Source organism: Rosa rugosa, chromosome 7, assembly GCF_958449725.1.
Source record: "Rosa rugosa chromosome 7, drRosRugo1.1, whole genome shotgun sequence".
NCBI lineage: Eukaryota > Viridiplantae > Streptophyta > Magnoliopsida > Rosales > Rosaceae > Rosa > Rosa rugosa.
Window position 1 is genome coordinate 13796684 of NC_084826.1, and position 14923 is coordinate 13811606.

The following is a 14923-nucleotide window of genomic DNA, read 5'->3' on the forward strand; positions in this document are numbered from 1 at the left end:
CCTAACATGCTCATACGTCCAAATGCTACAAACCATATATCGAAACGCTCGTATCGACGAGTAGATGATAATTGGTGAAAGAAGCTTCCCCAAACATGGTCGAACGCGCCGTCACTTGCCGCCACAGGTAGCTGCACGTGCACTGCACGCGTCGCCGTGCCAAACTCAAAACCAGCTTGATCTAACCGTCCAAAATGGAGTTTATACTACGAGGATCAACTTTAATACTTGAGACTTGGGCCAATTCTGCCTAGATCGCCGCCGAAAGTCAAAAATCACTGTTCACCTTGAGTTGCACCTCTACACTGAGAATCGATCAAAACCACCACCAAGGATCGAAAGAGGAGGCTTCTATAAACAGAACGTGACCGGTTTCAAGTCGAGATGTTGCAGGAATCGGAAAATATAGCCGGGTCAGATGCCACCTAGCTTCGCCTCTTCGATCCGCCATGTACGGTGTGAATCACCGCTAGAGACCACCATAGGGAGGACCGCATGGAGGAGGCGAAGCGATCTAGGTCGGTGCCACCGCCTGATAATGCCAGAAAAGTGAGTTCCGGCAGGGTCGGGTCGGCTGGAAGTTGAGAGAGAATGGATTTTCTAGAATTTTCTGGAAACGGACGAAAAAGGAAAGTGATTTCCTTTTCTGGAAATGCTCTATTTATAGCAAATTTCGAAAATAGTAGATTTTTCCGCTGACCATAACTTTCTCGTACGAACTCCGATTTAAGTGTGCCACATGTCCACGAACTTATATCGACGCTCTCTACAACTTTCGTGAAGAAAGTATTGGAGAAATTCAACGAATAAAGAGTCAACCCATTGACCCCTCGAAATAAAACGTTTTCGAGTAATTATTTGTCCGAAACACTTTCGCTTCACCACAAAACTAACAATCGCACTAATTAACCACTTAATAATTTCTAAAAATTCCAAGAAATTAATAATGAATTCCTTGGATATTACAGGTGCTGGCGTAGATCCTCCTATTGCTGAAGCTAGTTTGTTTCCTCGGCGGCTAGGGTGGTCTTGGGCCCTAAGGTTAGGTTTTGGGCCTGAACTTGGCTTGGGAGCCCATTAGGTCTTTAATTTTATTTTGTCCTTTTGATAATGGAAACGGTTCATGGCAAGGGATAGTTTTAGGGCTGCGTTAGAGGCATTTCTTTTTTAGCATTTTTCTATCTCTTATTCCTTGTACTAGTACGTAAGGTGTCTGCTAGTTCAGTATTATGTGTATGTGGTGATCTTATTTTATCTGGGCCACAACTGTGATGGGTTCCTTTGTAATATTGTAAGTCCAAGTAATGAAGTGTTCTCGTTTCTTCTCAAAATGTATTAATGAAGTCAAAATCTATCATAAAATCTTCTTTTTTTTTTTTTTAGAAACCAGTTCAGTTTGAGAAGTTTTAAATACACACACCCCCTACTCTAGGGATCATCATTTGGCTCTTGGGCCCTAAACCCGGCTGGCCTGACTCTTTCTCAAATAGGGTAGGGTGATCATGAAAATGAAGCCTAGCCTGGCCCATTTGAGCCCGTTAGGGCCAAGCCCACCCAATTGAACCCTAATAATTTTATTTTTATTTTTATGTTTTAGATATGTTTCTCTTTTTTCTATAACATACAACCTATCTCTTTCTTTGTAATTGATTTTGTAAGCTGTATTTTCTTTAATTTTTATTTCCTTTGTTAAACAACAATTAATTTTGAGATATAGTTTTTTTTTTTTTTAATGGAAATAGGTCAGCCCTTTCATTAAAATTCAGCAAGCAGTGCAAAAACGAAACACCCCTAAGGGGTCGACAGAAAGAATCGTTCCTTAGAACCTCATGAAACCATATTCTAGAAGAATAACATCCCAAAAAATCCCGAGTACACCCACCTTTTAGGAAATCCACGCACCATTATTCTAACAAAAACCAAGAAACCTCGAAGCAGACATAAAATGGATTCAACTAAGATTCTGGTTTTTGCGACCTAAACAAAATTAAACAGTACTATAGGTCATGGAGCCCGAAACCATCCAGCCCCATAGTCAAAGGGTAATCCAACCCACTTGAAACCCTAGCCCAGTGAGCCCAAAGATGAAGCCCACAGACCCATTCCAGACCCAAGAAGCCCAGCCACTCAAAATGCAGGCCCAAAGCACCATGTCAATAAACCCATCAGACAACAGCCGAGGACTGTTGTCTGATTCAGAAAATTTCTGTTGTCTAGTAGCCTGATATCTCTTAGGCCTTCAAACGACAGATATTACCCGTGATCTATATTTCACTCACACAACATAGGCCGGCCAATAATCTGTTGTCTGATTGTGTTGAGATATGCCGAATTACAACTTTCTGAGGTTGAAGATGTAATCAAACGACAGTAATATGTTGTTATAAACGATTCTGGACAACCTCCATTCATAAAACTCTATCGTGTGTATTTAGTTAACACGACAGAAATCTGTGGTGTGAATATATAGAGTTTTGATCTATCTTGGTTATTTTCTGTTGTGTGAATCTATTGTGGACGACATATATTTATTACGTTTTATTGTTTGTTTTTTATTCAAACAACATAATTAAATCGTGTGAGTAAAAGAGATTCTTGAGATGTTCTGTCGTCTGACTGAGTTTCACACCACAGATATATGTCGATGTACAACACTATAAACAATAGTTTCAAAAGTTACTGTCGTTCTGAGTTTGCTTTAACAACATTGGTTTGTACGTTTTGTTGTGGTAATTAACTTTGAGCAATGGATTTTATGGTTTTATGTTGTCTGGTTTTCATAAGGAATATAGATGGCCCGTTTCTTCTGTGATTTTCTGTTGTTTCAGACAACAGATATTTGGTTAAATTCTGTTGTTTGATGTAAGGTTTAGTATCAGTTTATTGGTTATTTATGTTGTCTCAGTTGTCTTATAACCACAGATATCTGTTGTTTGAGGTTTTGTTCAACGTCAGCTTGATTTGGTATTTATGTTGTATGATTTGTCTTATAACTAGGCCTTTCTGTTGTCTGATGTTTAGTGCAACATCAGCTTCTTTCGGTATTTATGTTGTATGAGCTGTATTATAACCATAACATATATTGAAAAACCTGTGTTGACTAGTAAGCACAATAACAACATCCAGCTATAACAAGTCAAAAGCCATTTCATTTAAATCAGCCAGCAAACTACATCAATATTCAACATTACCATCAATCCATCCTACAAGAGTAATCTGTTAGGAGGTCAAAATATGATCGATAAAGGCAAAAGTCGATCATATTAGTTGGGCAAAAAAACCCTCCATAATCTAGCTATGCATTCAATGTCAATATGCACAAAAACAGCTAGCCCTAACTACGCATATACCACAGATCCTCTTTGTGCGCACTACACTTGTGCAAACTTCATAACATGCTTCGCCCATTCAGCCCGAACTTCATTAATATCATTTTCTGTGTAAACAAGATTTGTTCTTCTGTCCCACTGCAAAAAAAAAAAAAAAAAACATAGTATATATGATATTTGAAGATTATATTCATCAAACCATGAAATAAAGTATATAATGGTATTGGAAGCTGCTCAAATACCTTAGTAGCAAACTCCAAATTTGTGTCTTCCACTATCTCCTTCATGTAACGCATGATCCAATAACCACAACTCTTGCCACCATTTTGCTCAGGAATTCCCTGAAAATAACACAAGGCACCATATCAGAAGAACTACTTACTATGTCAAACATTAAGAGGCTGGGATACTTCAAATCCCTTTATCAACTTACAGCAAGATTTTTCCACTGGATTAATTTCCTCCCTTTCCGATTCTTGTTCGCATTGTAGATTTTAATGGAGCTTCAAAATGAATAGCAAAACACCAACATAAGTAAAGCATTTATATAATGTATCCTTAACATCAAGTACTGATCAACTTATATAGTGGAAAAGAAACGTACTTATCCAAAATTGTTTTCCATTCACCAGTTATGAGGCGCCTCTTTAACGGATCCATGAAGTAAATGATCTCTTCATTGGGATTCACAGCAGACAACATCCAATGAGAACTATGCCACAACAAAACTCATTTTCAGTTTAAGATAGTTTATATAAAGTAGCTACCTAGAAGCAATATAACATAACAATCTCATTATTGTAAATCCAGTTTACATACCCTGAGTTATACGGCACCAAATAAATCTGGCCAGGCTTTCCCTTTTGGAACCGATTAGACAAAGATCGAGCTCGTTCAGTAGGATTTCCACATCCGAGTGCACCCGTTTGATCAGGATCGACAAAGGCTACCATCTCAGTCATCTTAGACCTCTTCAAAACATCATGAAGGTAGCTAGAAAAAAATCATTTCAAATTCATAATATTAACACTTAATCGGCCGAAGATAAATCAGAAACATGTAAACAACAATGCGGCTACCTAGAATATATTGATTACCTCATAAACACATAAACATCATGATTGTTCCAATTGAATGATAAACAATTGCTAGGTAGTTTTAATGTATTTACCTCATGAAAAAAACAATGCAACCTCCTGATAGTTCCAACATGTTTGCCATGGCATAGATGTCACTTCTAAAGACAACAGCTTTCCTTCGATGACCAAAAATTTCTGCATCAAAAGTGGTGTAGATGGTGGCCCCATCTCGCAGTTCATGGTTGGCCCAAATGCACAAGGCACCCACAGCTGTTGGGAGATTTGGTGGCAGGTTTCCCAAATCTTCATTATCTTCCAACATATCTATTGTTGTCCTCTTTTGATTTTTACGCTTTAGTTTTTTCTATTGTTTCAAAAAATCAATTAGTATAAACTGCCATATCACATTATCAGTTTAGTTGTCCAAGTGACATCCATTTTCAAGTAAAGACTAACAAATTGAGTTACCTTGGCTTCTGCTGCAGGGGTAATGACTAGGTTCTTTGGCCAAGCAACACAAGTCCCAATGGCATCCTTAACCGTCACTATCTCATCTTTTATGGGAAATGGTAGCAAAGCTTCATGAACCAAAGTCCGAATGATAGAGACGCGTACATTTTCCTCTCCCAATGAAACGCCATGGATAGTTTGCTGGTTGGTCTCAAGGTCGACATTAATGATTGTTCCAATGGCTACAATGTTTTCCACCGAATCAATGGCCAGTTTGCACTCATTCTGACCTAATAATGAGACCTATACCAACATAACATAACAAGTTCAGCATAGAAATGACAGGTTCAACTTGATTTATGCAATTATGAAATTTACCTCTTCACCATTCACATAATGAAAGCTATATCGGCATAACATGTCTAATTCAACTTTGATTAGGAAACTATGAAATTACCTCTGCATCATTTACTCTTGCCCTTGGAACAGCAAAGACACCTCTTGACTTCTCTTCCAATACCGCAGTTGGTTTTGCCTTCTCATCAATGGCATACACAAGTTCCTTTTCAGGTACAATATTGTTCACATCGTCTCTTAAATCCAATTTCTTCTTTGCAGCTATCACTATCTCAGTTTCTCCATTATAATTTACACCCTTTTCACCTGGCCGGGAGCAGCTCCCTTGTCCTGAACCAACTTCATTGACTAGTGTGGCAGATTTGGGTGTGTCAACAGCCAATTCCTTCCCGTCAATCTTTGCTTCTATCCTTGCAATCTTCTCACTCCAATAAGCTCTTTCCTCAGCCAACTGTCTATCTCTCTCCTCCTCCCATTTAGCTCTTTCCTTAGCAATTAAACAATCATTCTCCTCTAATATCTTCTTCACTGATGACCTCACTGTCTCTTCCACAATATTTCTCTGCCGTTTTGGCAAATGAAAATAGGCAGCCGGCTTCACAGTCCCACCAACACCTCTAACCCTTCCATGATGCTCGGGATTCCCCAACGCAATAGTCAGCACATCATCGGACCCAGATGTGGTGATCTCCCCTTCAGCCTCCCTTTTCTTTAAGTTTTCCTGATTGAAAATAATATCATTATACGACCATCCCAATAAATGTGTCGAGTAGCATTACTTTCATGCCTAAATTAAGCCATGAAATAGTCCAACTATATGAGACAAAAAGTAGGTTCACATAAGAGGACTTGTAAATCATAATGTGTAGAAAAGCCCAGATTTAATCCTACATGTACTTACAATTTTTTTTGCTGTCTCCTCTACCTCAGCTTGTTTGAACTGACCATTCTTATCTTGTCTTGCCTTAATCCACATTGTAGCTCGATCCAGTTGTTCCAACGGCATACTTTTAGACTAAATGGCCACAAGCAAAAAAAAAAAAAAAATCAGCAATTAGATAATCAACTAAAGATATTTCTACTGATAATTAAAAACATTTAGCAAGTTAGTAGCCATCTAACTAAAACTCACCAATTCTTCTTGCAAATTTGCATACCCTTTGCGTGCCATACGGTGAGGGTATTTATTCTCCTTTCGTTTCATAATTTGGGCCTCACGTACTTCCTGCAAACCAAACCAAAAGAAAATTACATATTGCAGTGACTTACTGTAGGATTTAACAACTTCCACCAAAAACCAAAATTCATTAAATGAACAACAAACCAGAAAACTAGCTGAAAGCCTGTCAGCAACAAAGGTTTGCCAATTGTCCTTCGTTATGCTTCGGTAATCATCCGGTGGAAATTCCAAGAGATCAGGTTCATTCATGTAAGGGATAATGTATAAATTGGTCAACTTGCTCTTGAACTCTCTCCATTTATTTGCAGCTGATGTGATCACCATTTTCCGACATTCTTTAGGTATGACAAATGCATCCTAAACACGTAGCAAAAATAAATTTCAAATCAGAGTACTAATAGTGGTCCAATAACATTAAAACCATGTGTTTGTCAATGTAATTTGAAAAAATTGAGCTCTATGATGAGTATAAGTACCGTTATTGATTCCCAAATTTTTTCCTTTTCGTCTGGATCCACGTCTCTCCAATCCGGTATTGAGATTGGGATCTTTGTACGAGCCAACACTCCTATGTAAGACTGCATTTCATTTGCCACCTTACCAACAGGTTCCCCTTTATCATTGAACTTGACAGTTAACTTCTTTCCTCGGATAAGTCTATTTGTGATGCGGCTCATAGTTACCATCCCTCGCTTCAACAACTTTAATCCACCGGTTACGTTTTCATCATCATCATCATCATCATCATCATCATGAGCAGCGACCTTGTTGTTTGTGGAACTTGACTTTTTGGACGACTTACTTGATGATGCTCCTTTCTTCAACTCAGCAGTCATGATCAGCTTCACTTTTCTTGATGTAGTTTGACACTTCTTGGGAGAGGAAGGTTTTCTAGTAGTTTTATACTTCTTTTGTGCAGTAGTCTTTTTTCGTGGAGTCACCTGCTTTTTGGGGGAGGAAGCTACCTCTGAAATACTTGCATTTATTGGTATGGCAGATGTTGATCTTGATCGTTTCATCGCCGCACTCCTAATCCTTAGTGCTATGGATCTTGCAGATGCTGATGATCGTGTGGACGGCGACATTATCTGAAACAAAGAGCAAATGTAGTTAGCTACATGTTAAATAACATGACAATTATTCAGATAAACAGAAATTAATTATTAAACAAGAAACAAATACTTAGGCAAAAATCAACAAAAGCAATAGTGAAGCAGGAAATGCAAGAATCAAAGTAGTCTTTATATAACAAAAACTTTATTGCAACTTAACAAAGTACGTAGATATAAAACTAAACAACGAAACCCAACCTATAGTAAAATGCATACATTCAGATCACTAAGCTCTTTTCCTAATCACTAATCCACCCATATTCCTTCATTGCCATCTCGAATGTAGGAGCTTGGCTCTTCACCAAGTACATCATCAAATGTCTCGATTGATGGCATTATAGGAATAAATGGGTGCTGCGCCACTTCAATATCTTCTAGCTCTTCATCATTACCAGCCCCTTGGTAGTCACTATCCGGGCATCGTATTACCACTGACCATTGATCATCAAGGGGGTCATCTATGTAGAAAATTTGTTTGACATGCGTGGCTAAGACAAATGGATCATTTAAATGCCCTATTCTATTCAGTTTAACCAAAGTAAAGCCAAGTTCATCTACTTTAATCCCCCTGGCTGACTCAACCCAATCGCACATAAAGACCGGTACCCTAAACTTGTAGTAGTCCACCTCCCAGATTTGCTGTATCCTACCGTAGAAGTCCATATCATCGGTTTTGGGGTTATTATCCTTTGCACTAGCAACTTGCATTGCATCCGCAACTAAAAAAACGCCACTGTTTTGAACTGATCTGACTTTGTCACGCGCAATAGTGTTGAAATCAACCCCATTAACATGATATCCACTAAAAGTAGGGACCTCCTTTTTCGGTCCACCTGCGAGCCACCTGATACTTTCTGAAATAGAATTATCGGCAAATCTCATTTCGTTTGCAACCTGCAAATTACATCATATGTCAAAGAGCATACAACACAAGTTTTGAGTCAAACAAAACTTATAATTTACTTCCTAAACCCTAAATAAAATAGAGTAGAGAATAAGCTATGTACCCTCTCCTTTAACCAACCAGCAAAGGTAAGATTCTGTTTTTGCTTCAACCACTTTTCATTTTTGATGAACCTTGGGAAACTTAACTTCAATAATTCCATATGCTCACTGCAAAGGGGGAAATGCATGAAATGAGCAGAAAAACCTAAATGAATGTGTACGTTAATATAGTACAACATTAAAATTGTAACAGAAGAATTAATATCACTTACGTGAAATATGGGATTGCATCTTCCGTGTTCTGTAATACACAAAGGTGAGCTAGGTCTAGCTGCTTCTGATTCACACTAATCATGGTGGCACCTGACAACGGCTTGCAGCCATTTAAAAACCCAGATTTGGTTCTCAAAGGGATCCCAACAGTGGTAGCATCTTCAGGAAGTATACGTTCTGAGCAAAACTCAATTGCCTCTTCAACAATATAATTCTCTGCAATGCAGCCCTCAGGAAATTGTCGATTTCTCACCCATCCTTTGAACACCTTCATGTACCTCTCGAAAGGGTACATCCATCTAAAAAAGACCGGACCGCATAACTCGACTTCCCTAACGAGATGAACAGTTAGGTGAATCATTATGTCAAAAAATGAGGGTGGAAAGAACTTCTCAAGCAGGCAAACTGTATCAACCAGGTCTGCTTGCATTTGTTCCAGCTTTGAAACATCGATCACCTTGCTACATATTGCTTTGAAAAATAGGCAGAACCGGATAATTGCATACCGAACCGGTTTCTCTAAAACTGAACGTAGTGCGATTGGGAGAAGAAGTTGCATTATAGTGTGGCAATCATGTGATTTAAGACCGGCGAGTCTTAAATCCTCCATTGACACCAGATTTCGTACATTGGATGAAAACCTAACCGGAACAGTCATATTGAAAAATGAACTACAAACGATCTTTCTCTCATCAAGGAACAAGTTCCAACTAGCCAAAGGCAACTTCTCCCTTTTTCCAGTGCTTGTAGCCTTCAAATCAGTGCGTATACCCATATCAACCATGTCTAAACGAGCAGCAGCCCCATCCTTAGTCTTCCCCGGAATATTCAACAACGTACCAAGGATAGCATCGCAACAATTCTTCTCAATATGCATCACATCAAGATTATGTCTTACCGGAAGATGTTTCCAGTATGCAAGTTCAAAGAAAACAGACTTTTTCTTCCAACAAGGTCTGTTTTGATCTTCAAGACCCTTATAAGGGGGATGAGGGTTTTTTTTGCCAAATGGCCAATCAAGACCTTGAACTCTTGACAAAACCTCCTCTCCACTTAATGGTTTAGGAGCTTCACCCTCCTCTACAGTGTTGTCGAAAGCAGCAGCTTGCTTTCGATATGGATGATGTCGTGGCAGGAATCTTCGATGCCTCATGAATGCCATTTTTTTAGACTTCTTCAACCTATACGGTTTGGTCTCTTCAACACATACTGGACAAGCATTGTATCCTTTGACAATGCTTCCCGATAAGTTCCCATATGCGGGAAAATCGTTAATTGTCCACAACAGTGCTGCCCTCAATGTAAAATACTCTCCTCTTACAGCATCATATACTCTCTCAACCCCATCCCACAACACTTTCAGATCATCAATCAACGGCTGCAGATAGACATCGATATCATTTCCGGGCTGTTTAGGTCCAGAAATTAACAATGTCAACATCATGTACTTCCTTTTCATGCACAACCATGGAGGAAGGTTATACGTGATAAGTATAACAGGCCAGCATGAGTATTTGCTACTTAGAGAACTATGTGGGTTAAACCCGTCTGATGAAAGAGCTAGTCTAAGGTTCCTAGGCTCTACACCAAAATCTGGCCATTTTGTGTCAATCATTTTCCAAGTCGGGGAATCCGCTGGATGCCTCATCATTCCATCATTCTTTCTATCCTTGACATGCCAAGTCAGTTCCTTTGCTGAAACAGTTGATTGGAACATCCTTTTGAACCTTGGGATCGGTGGGAAGTACCACAATACCTTCCCGGGTACCCCTTCTTTCTCGGATTTGTCCCTGCCTAGTTTCCACCTTGATTCACCACAAGTGGGGCAGCTTGTTGCATCAGCATGCTGCAACCTATATAAGATGCAGTCATTTGGACAAGCATGAATCTTTTCATACTCCATCCCCAATGAGCGCAGTGTTCTTTTGGCCTCATAAACTGACCCTGGTAACTCATTCCCTTCAGGAAGCAATAGGCCAATCATAATTAACATGTCTGAATAGCAAGCATCAGTCATGCCGTGTTTAGCTTTTAGATTGAATGTTTGTATCAAGCCATTCAACTTGGTTGTCTTAGTACAACCAGGATATAGGGGCTTATCTCCATCCTCTACAAACTTCCTAAACTCATTCGAGTCTTCCGAAATCCCCTCATCCTCACTACCCTTCATACCTTCTTCATCCTCTTCTATCCCAAAATCAGGATTCATCTCAACTGTTTCAGAATCCCCTCTAGCAACATTCAAGGCAGAAGTTGATGGTTCTCCATGCCACTTCCAATGCCTATAGTTGACATCTATACCATTAAAAAATATATGGTCCTTAATCACCCCTATGGACCAAAAATCATTGTTACAACACTTCAAGCAAGGGCAACATATGCTATTTGTGTCCCTTGCATTAGCCGACGCAAACTTAAAAAATTCTTCAAGTCCTATCTGAAACTTTAGTGATCTTCTATCTTCTTTCATCCATGATTTATCCATCTTATATATACAAACATATAAAACAATTAGAATTCTAACATTTTATCTAGCGAAGATCATGATATATACTTAAACTAAGAGGAAAATACATATTTGTTAGGAACTTTAAACCATTTTGCATACCATATATTTTTCAGTTGCATACTTTCCTTGAATTATACTCATTTCCAGATCTATCAAGATTATTAATATTCTTTGTTACCAAAGAAGACCATTTTAGACAAAGCAAATTAAAAACTTTGTTATCAAGATTATGATTTAAGTCACTTATATCTTTAACTTCAGAAAAAGATAAATGTGGAAAGATTGTGGAAAGATTGCAGGATAGATCAAATAATCTCACCTTCTTGTTTGTTTCTTGGAGCTCTCCAGCAAGGCTAAATTAGTCAAGTATCAAATAGACCTGCATACAAGAACATGTTAAGATATATTGGATGACCAATAATTTGGGCTGAAAGGTTTAAATATTTGCATGATAAATTGGTAATATGCCAATAATCTCATTGGATCATCATTGCACATTACGCACATTCATGGAACCAAAAAATGTAGTTACTTAATTACTATAATATGCAAGCTAGCACATTCTCTGTGGCTCTTTTATTAGACATGTAGCAAAGTTTTTCGATTCAGGTATCGCATATATAATATGGTGTGTGTGTAATTAATATATATATATATATATATATATATATATATATATATATATATATATATATATATATATATATGTTGTTTAGCAAAAGTTGGATAGCAATATTGTACTGGGTCTTTAATTCAAGTCAGAGAGATCAAACAATATGCATAGCTATTAGAATATAGAAAAATAGCTTCTTACTTAATAAATAACTAGACAAACAAAGGGGATGATCAAAGACCAATCCATAAGGTGATCGAATAACAAAAGAAAGGCTATTAATAACTTCCAAACCCATTTTGTATGAATTGTTTCACTTATACTTCTTGCCTTCTTCGCCAGAATTGTTTTGTTTATTCTGCTTATTATTAAATTAACCATTTATCAATCTAAAATTAGCCAATTAGATCAATATATGAAATTTATAATACCAAATCCCACCACAATATATAATTAATTAACATGCAATAATAAAATACAAGCCCCAAATATTTTGAGAAGAAACCAGTTTTAAAATGCATCACACAGATCAAGCAAGGAAAACATGTACCATATAAATCATAAGTTATATGGTTCTGTTAATGTGCACAAATATTACCGGTTCATATAAACCAAGCATGAATGATTTTATTGGTTCTGCTTTTGCAGTGGTGCCTAATGTAGACAACAAGGAATTACATGCTCACTTTTGACAAAGCACCCACTATATGCAAAGAAAGAGGGATCGAACACAAATATTTTACCCAATATCAGCTGTTTTTAGTAGGACTGTTATGGCACATAAATGGTACGACCTTTACAACTCATATAAGATTTCCACCTTTCTTAGTTCCACCATCTTCTTTTTGAAACCCTGAGCCCACTTCCCTTTACATGCTACTTTTTATTCTGATGCATTTGGATGTCATATATAATAAGGTTATATTACAAAAAGTAACACTCACCCCCCCCCCCCCCCCCCCCCACAAACACACTCCATAGAGCCAATTATATGAAATATGTTTAGTTCCTTCTTTTATCACGCATAGAACTACCCAAACAGCTTAACCCACTACTTTGAAGAATCTATTGAATATCAAAGCTACACTACATATAAACGTAAATACGACCTCCACAAATCAATGTTAACTTCATCACTAAAGAAGTAATTTGTATTTCAATTTTCTATCTCAGATTACTGTTCTATAACTACAAGTAGAAATGCCCTCAAATTGCAGCTAGTGCATGAAACATTTGCAAACAATCCCAGTTATTGAACAAACACATGACTTAGTGATCAAAGAAATTGTCAAAACAAGTAATCAAAATCTCTCTCTCAATTCTTTGAGAGACATCTACTCAAAAAGACTGAAAATTAATCAAAATCTGAAGCAAATTTTTAAAAGGATCTAAAATCAAGAGCGAGAAGGAGGATATCAGATACCTTGACTCTTTTTGTGGCCACCACTTGTTGCACTTCATGCACAAACTGATCGAATGAGTAATTGAGCAGCAAATGAGAGTGCCACTCTGTGTACAACCCAATTAGGTTCCCCAAATCTCTAACCTGCAAAAAAATTGATATAAAAACAAAACAACTAAATTAAAAAGCAAAGCAAAGACATGGATAAAACTATATCACTGATAATTTAAGTTAAACAATTTCATCACATAGATGAGGAAAGAGCGAGGACCGAAGAGGGAAGGCCATACTGCCACTACCAGTAAAGCAAGAGAAAAAATGAAGGAGTAAAATTACCTCTTTTTTGAACCAACTAGCTTTGAATCTTCAATTGAACTCCAAATTCAAAATCGGAATGTGCAAAACATGTACAAATTCATCTAGATCTGGAAAACACCAAGAAGCTGAGACCTTGCAAATATATAAAAATAGAGGAAAAAGTGAAAGAATGAGAGAGAGATTGAATACCCATCTCTTCGTTAGTGGAGAAGTGGTAGTAATCAGTGGGCTTGCCCTTGAACTTTTCTCTTTAGCTTTTGGATTCAACCCATCTCTTCATGTACAAATTCATCTAGATCTGGAAAACACCAAGAATCTGAGACCTTGCAAATATATAAAAATAGAGGAAAAAAGTGAAAGAATGAGAGAGAGATTGAATACCCATCTCTTCGTTAGTGGAGAAGTGGTAGTAATCAGTGGGCTTGCCCTTGAACTTTTCTCTTTAGCTTTTGGATTCAACCCATCTCTTCATGTACAAATTCATCTAGATCTGGAAAACACCAAGAAGCTGAGACCTTGCAAATATATAGAAATAGAGGAAAAAGTGAAAGAATGAGAGAGAGATTGAATACCCATCTCTTCGTGAGTGGAGAAGTGGTAGTAATCAGTAGGCTTGGCCTTGAACTTTTCTCTTCAGCTTTTGGGTTAAAGAGATAACAGGCTCCGCTTAAACCGCCTGTGTTGCTGCCTAGGCAAAGTGAGATGAATACTTAGGGTTGATTCATTGAACAGAACAGTTAGAAGCTCGTCGAGCTTATCGAAGAGGAGTCTGCAAATAAGGGAAAGAAGAAGATGGCTAAGATTTAAGCTACCATGAATCGATCGAGATTGATGTTGGATTGGGTTTTCCTTACAAAGATTTCTGTTGTGTACCAGAGCGAGGGAGAAAATTGGTTTGAGAGCGAAAGCGAGCTGAGAGACTGTTTCTAGGTTTCTATCAGTTTGACGAATTTGTCGGGCCAAAATATGATTAAGTGTTAGACGAATATGTCTTCACGTTGTGCCAAAAAAAAAAACAGAAAGGAAGGGAAAAAAAAAAAAAAAAACCAAACAAGTGAGAATCAATCTCAGTTTCTTGCACAACAGAAATCTGTTGTCTGAAACACAACTTTTAGAAACAGTTCCTTTCACACAAAATAAAATCTCAAACAACCAAAACTAAATCAATCTCAGTTTAATGAACAACAGAAATCTGTTGTCTGAAACAAAACCTTTTTCAGAAACCTCATTTACCATGATATACACTATATTCAGACAACAGAATTTTTTCATTCTGTCGTTAAAATTATTCAGACAACAGAAAACCATCATTCTGTCATCTGAGCTCTGTCGTCTGATGGGTTTATTGACATAGTG

The 14923-nt window shown here is 37.7% G+C and overlaps 2 protein-coding genes across 3 annotated transcripts; both read right to left on the bottom strand.

Moving 5' to 3' along the window:
• Positions 1-3127: 3127 nt before the first annotated feature.
• On the bottom strand, positions 3128-14471 carry LOC133722296 (uncharacterized). 2 transcript variants are annotated; one of them, XM_062149150.1, is made up of 18 exons: positions 14140-14469; positions 13949-14057; positions 13757-13865; positions 13586-13674; positions 13271-13393; positions 11554-11613; positions 6872-7483; positions 6540-6752; positions 6348-6440; positions 6117-6230; positions 5316-5936; positions 4877-5161; positions 4501-4772; positions 4149-4322; positions 3934-4041; positions 3763-3832; positions 3572-3670; positions 3128-3467 (listed from the first exon to the last, which is right to left on the bottom strand). In XM_062149150.1, the coding sequence occupies exons 7-18, from the start codon at positions 7478-7480 to the stop codon at positions 3372-3374; spliced, it is 2754 nt and encodes a 917-aa protein (XP_062005134.1). In that variant the 5' UTR covers positions 7481-7483; positions 11554-11613; positions 13271-13393; positions 13586-13674; positions 13757-13865; positions 13949-14057; positions 14140-14469; the 3' UTR covers positions 3128-3371. The 2 variants fall into 2 exon arrangements, 1 of the variants encoding a protein (XP_062005134.1); XR_009852611.1 differs by lacking the exon at positions 3128-3467 and having other exon boundaries at positions 3601-3670; positions 3934-4003; positions 14140-14471.
• Positions 7754-11210, bottom strand: LOC133722881 (uncharacterized). The gene is made up of 3 exons (XM_062149739.1): positions 8816-11210; positions 8515-8753; positions 7754-8401 (listed from the first exon to the last, which is right to left on the bottom strand). Exons 1-3 carry the CDS (start codon positions 11208-11210, stop codon positions 7754-7756), a joined length of 3282 nt encoding a protein of 1093 aa, XP_062005723.1.
• Positions 14472-14923: the final 452 nt, after the last annotated feature.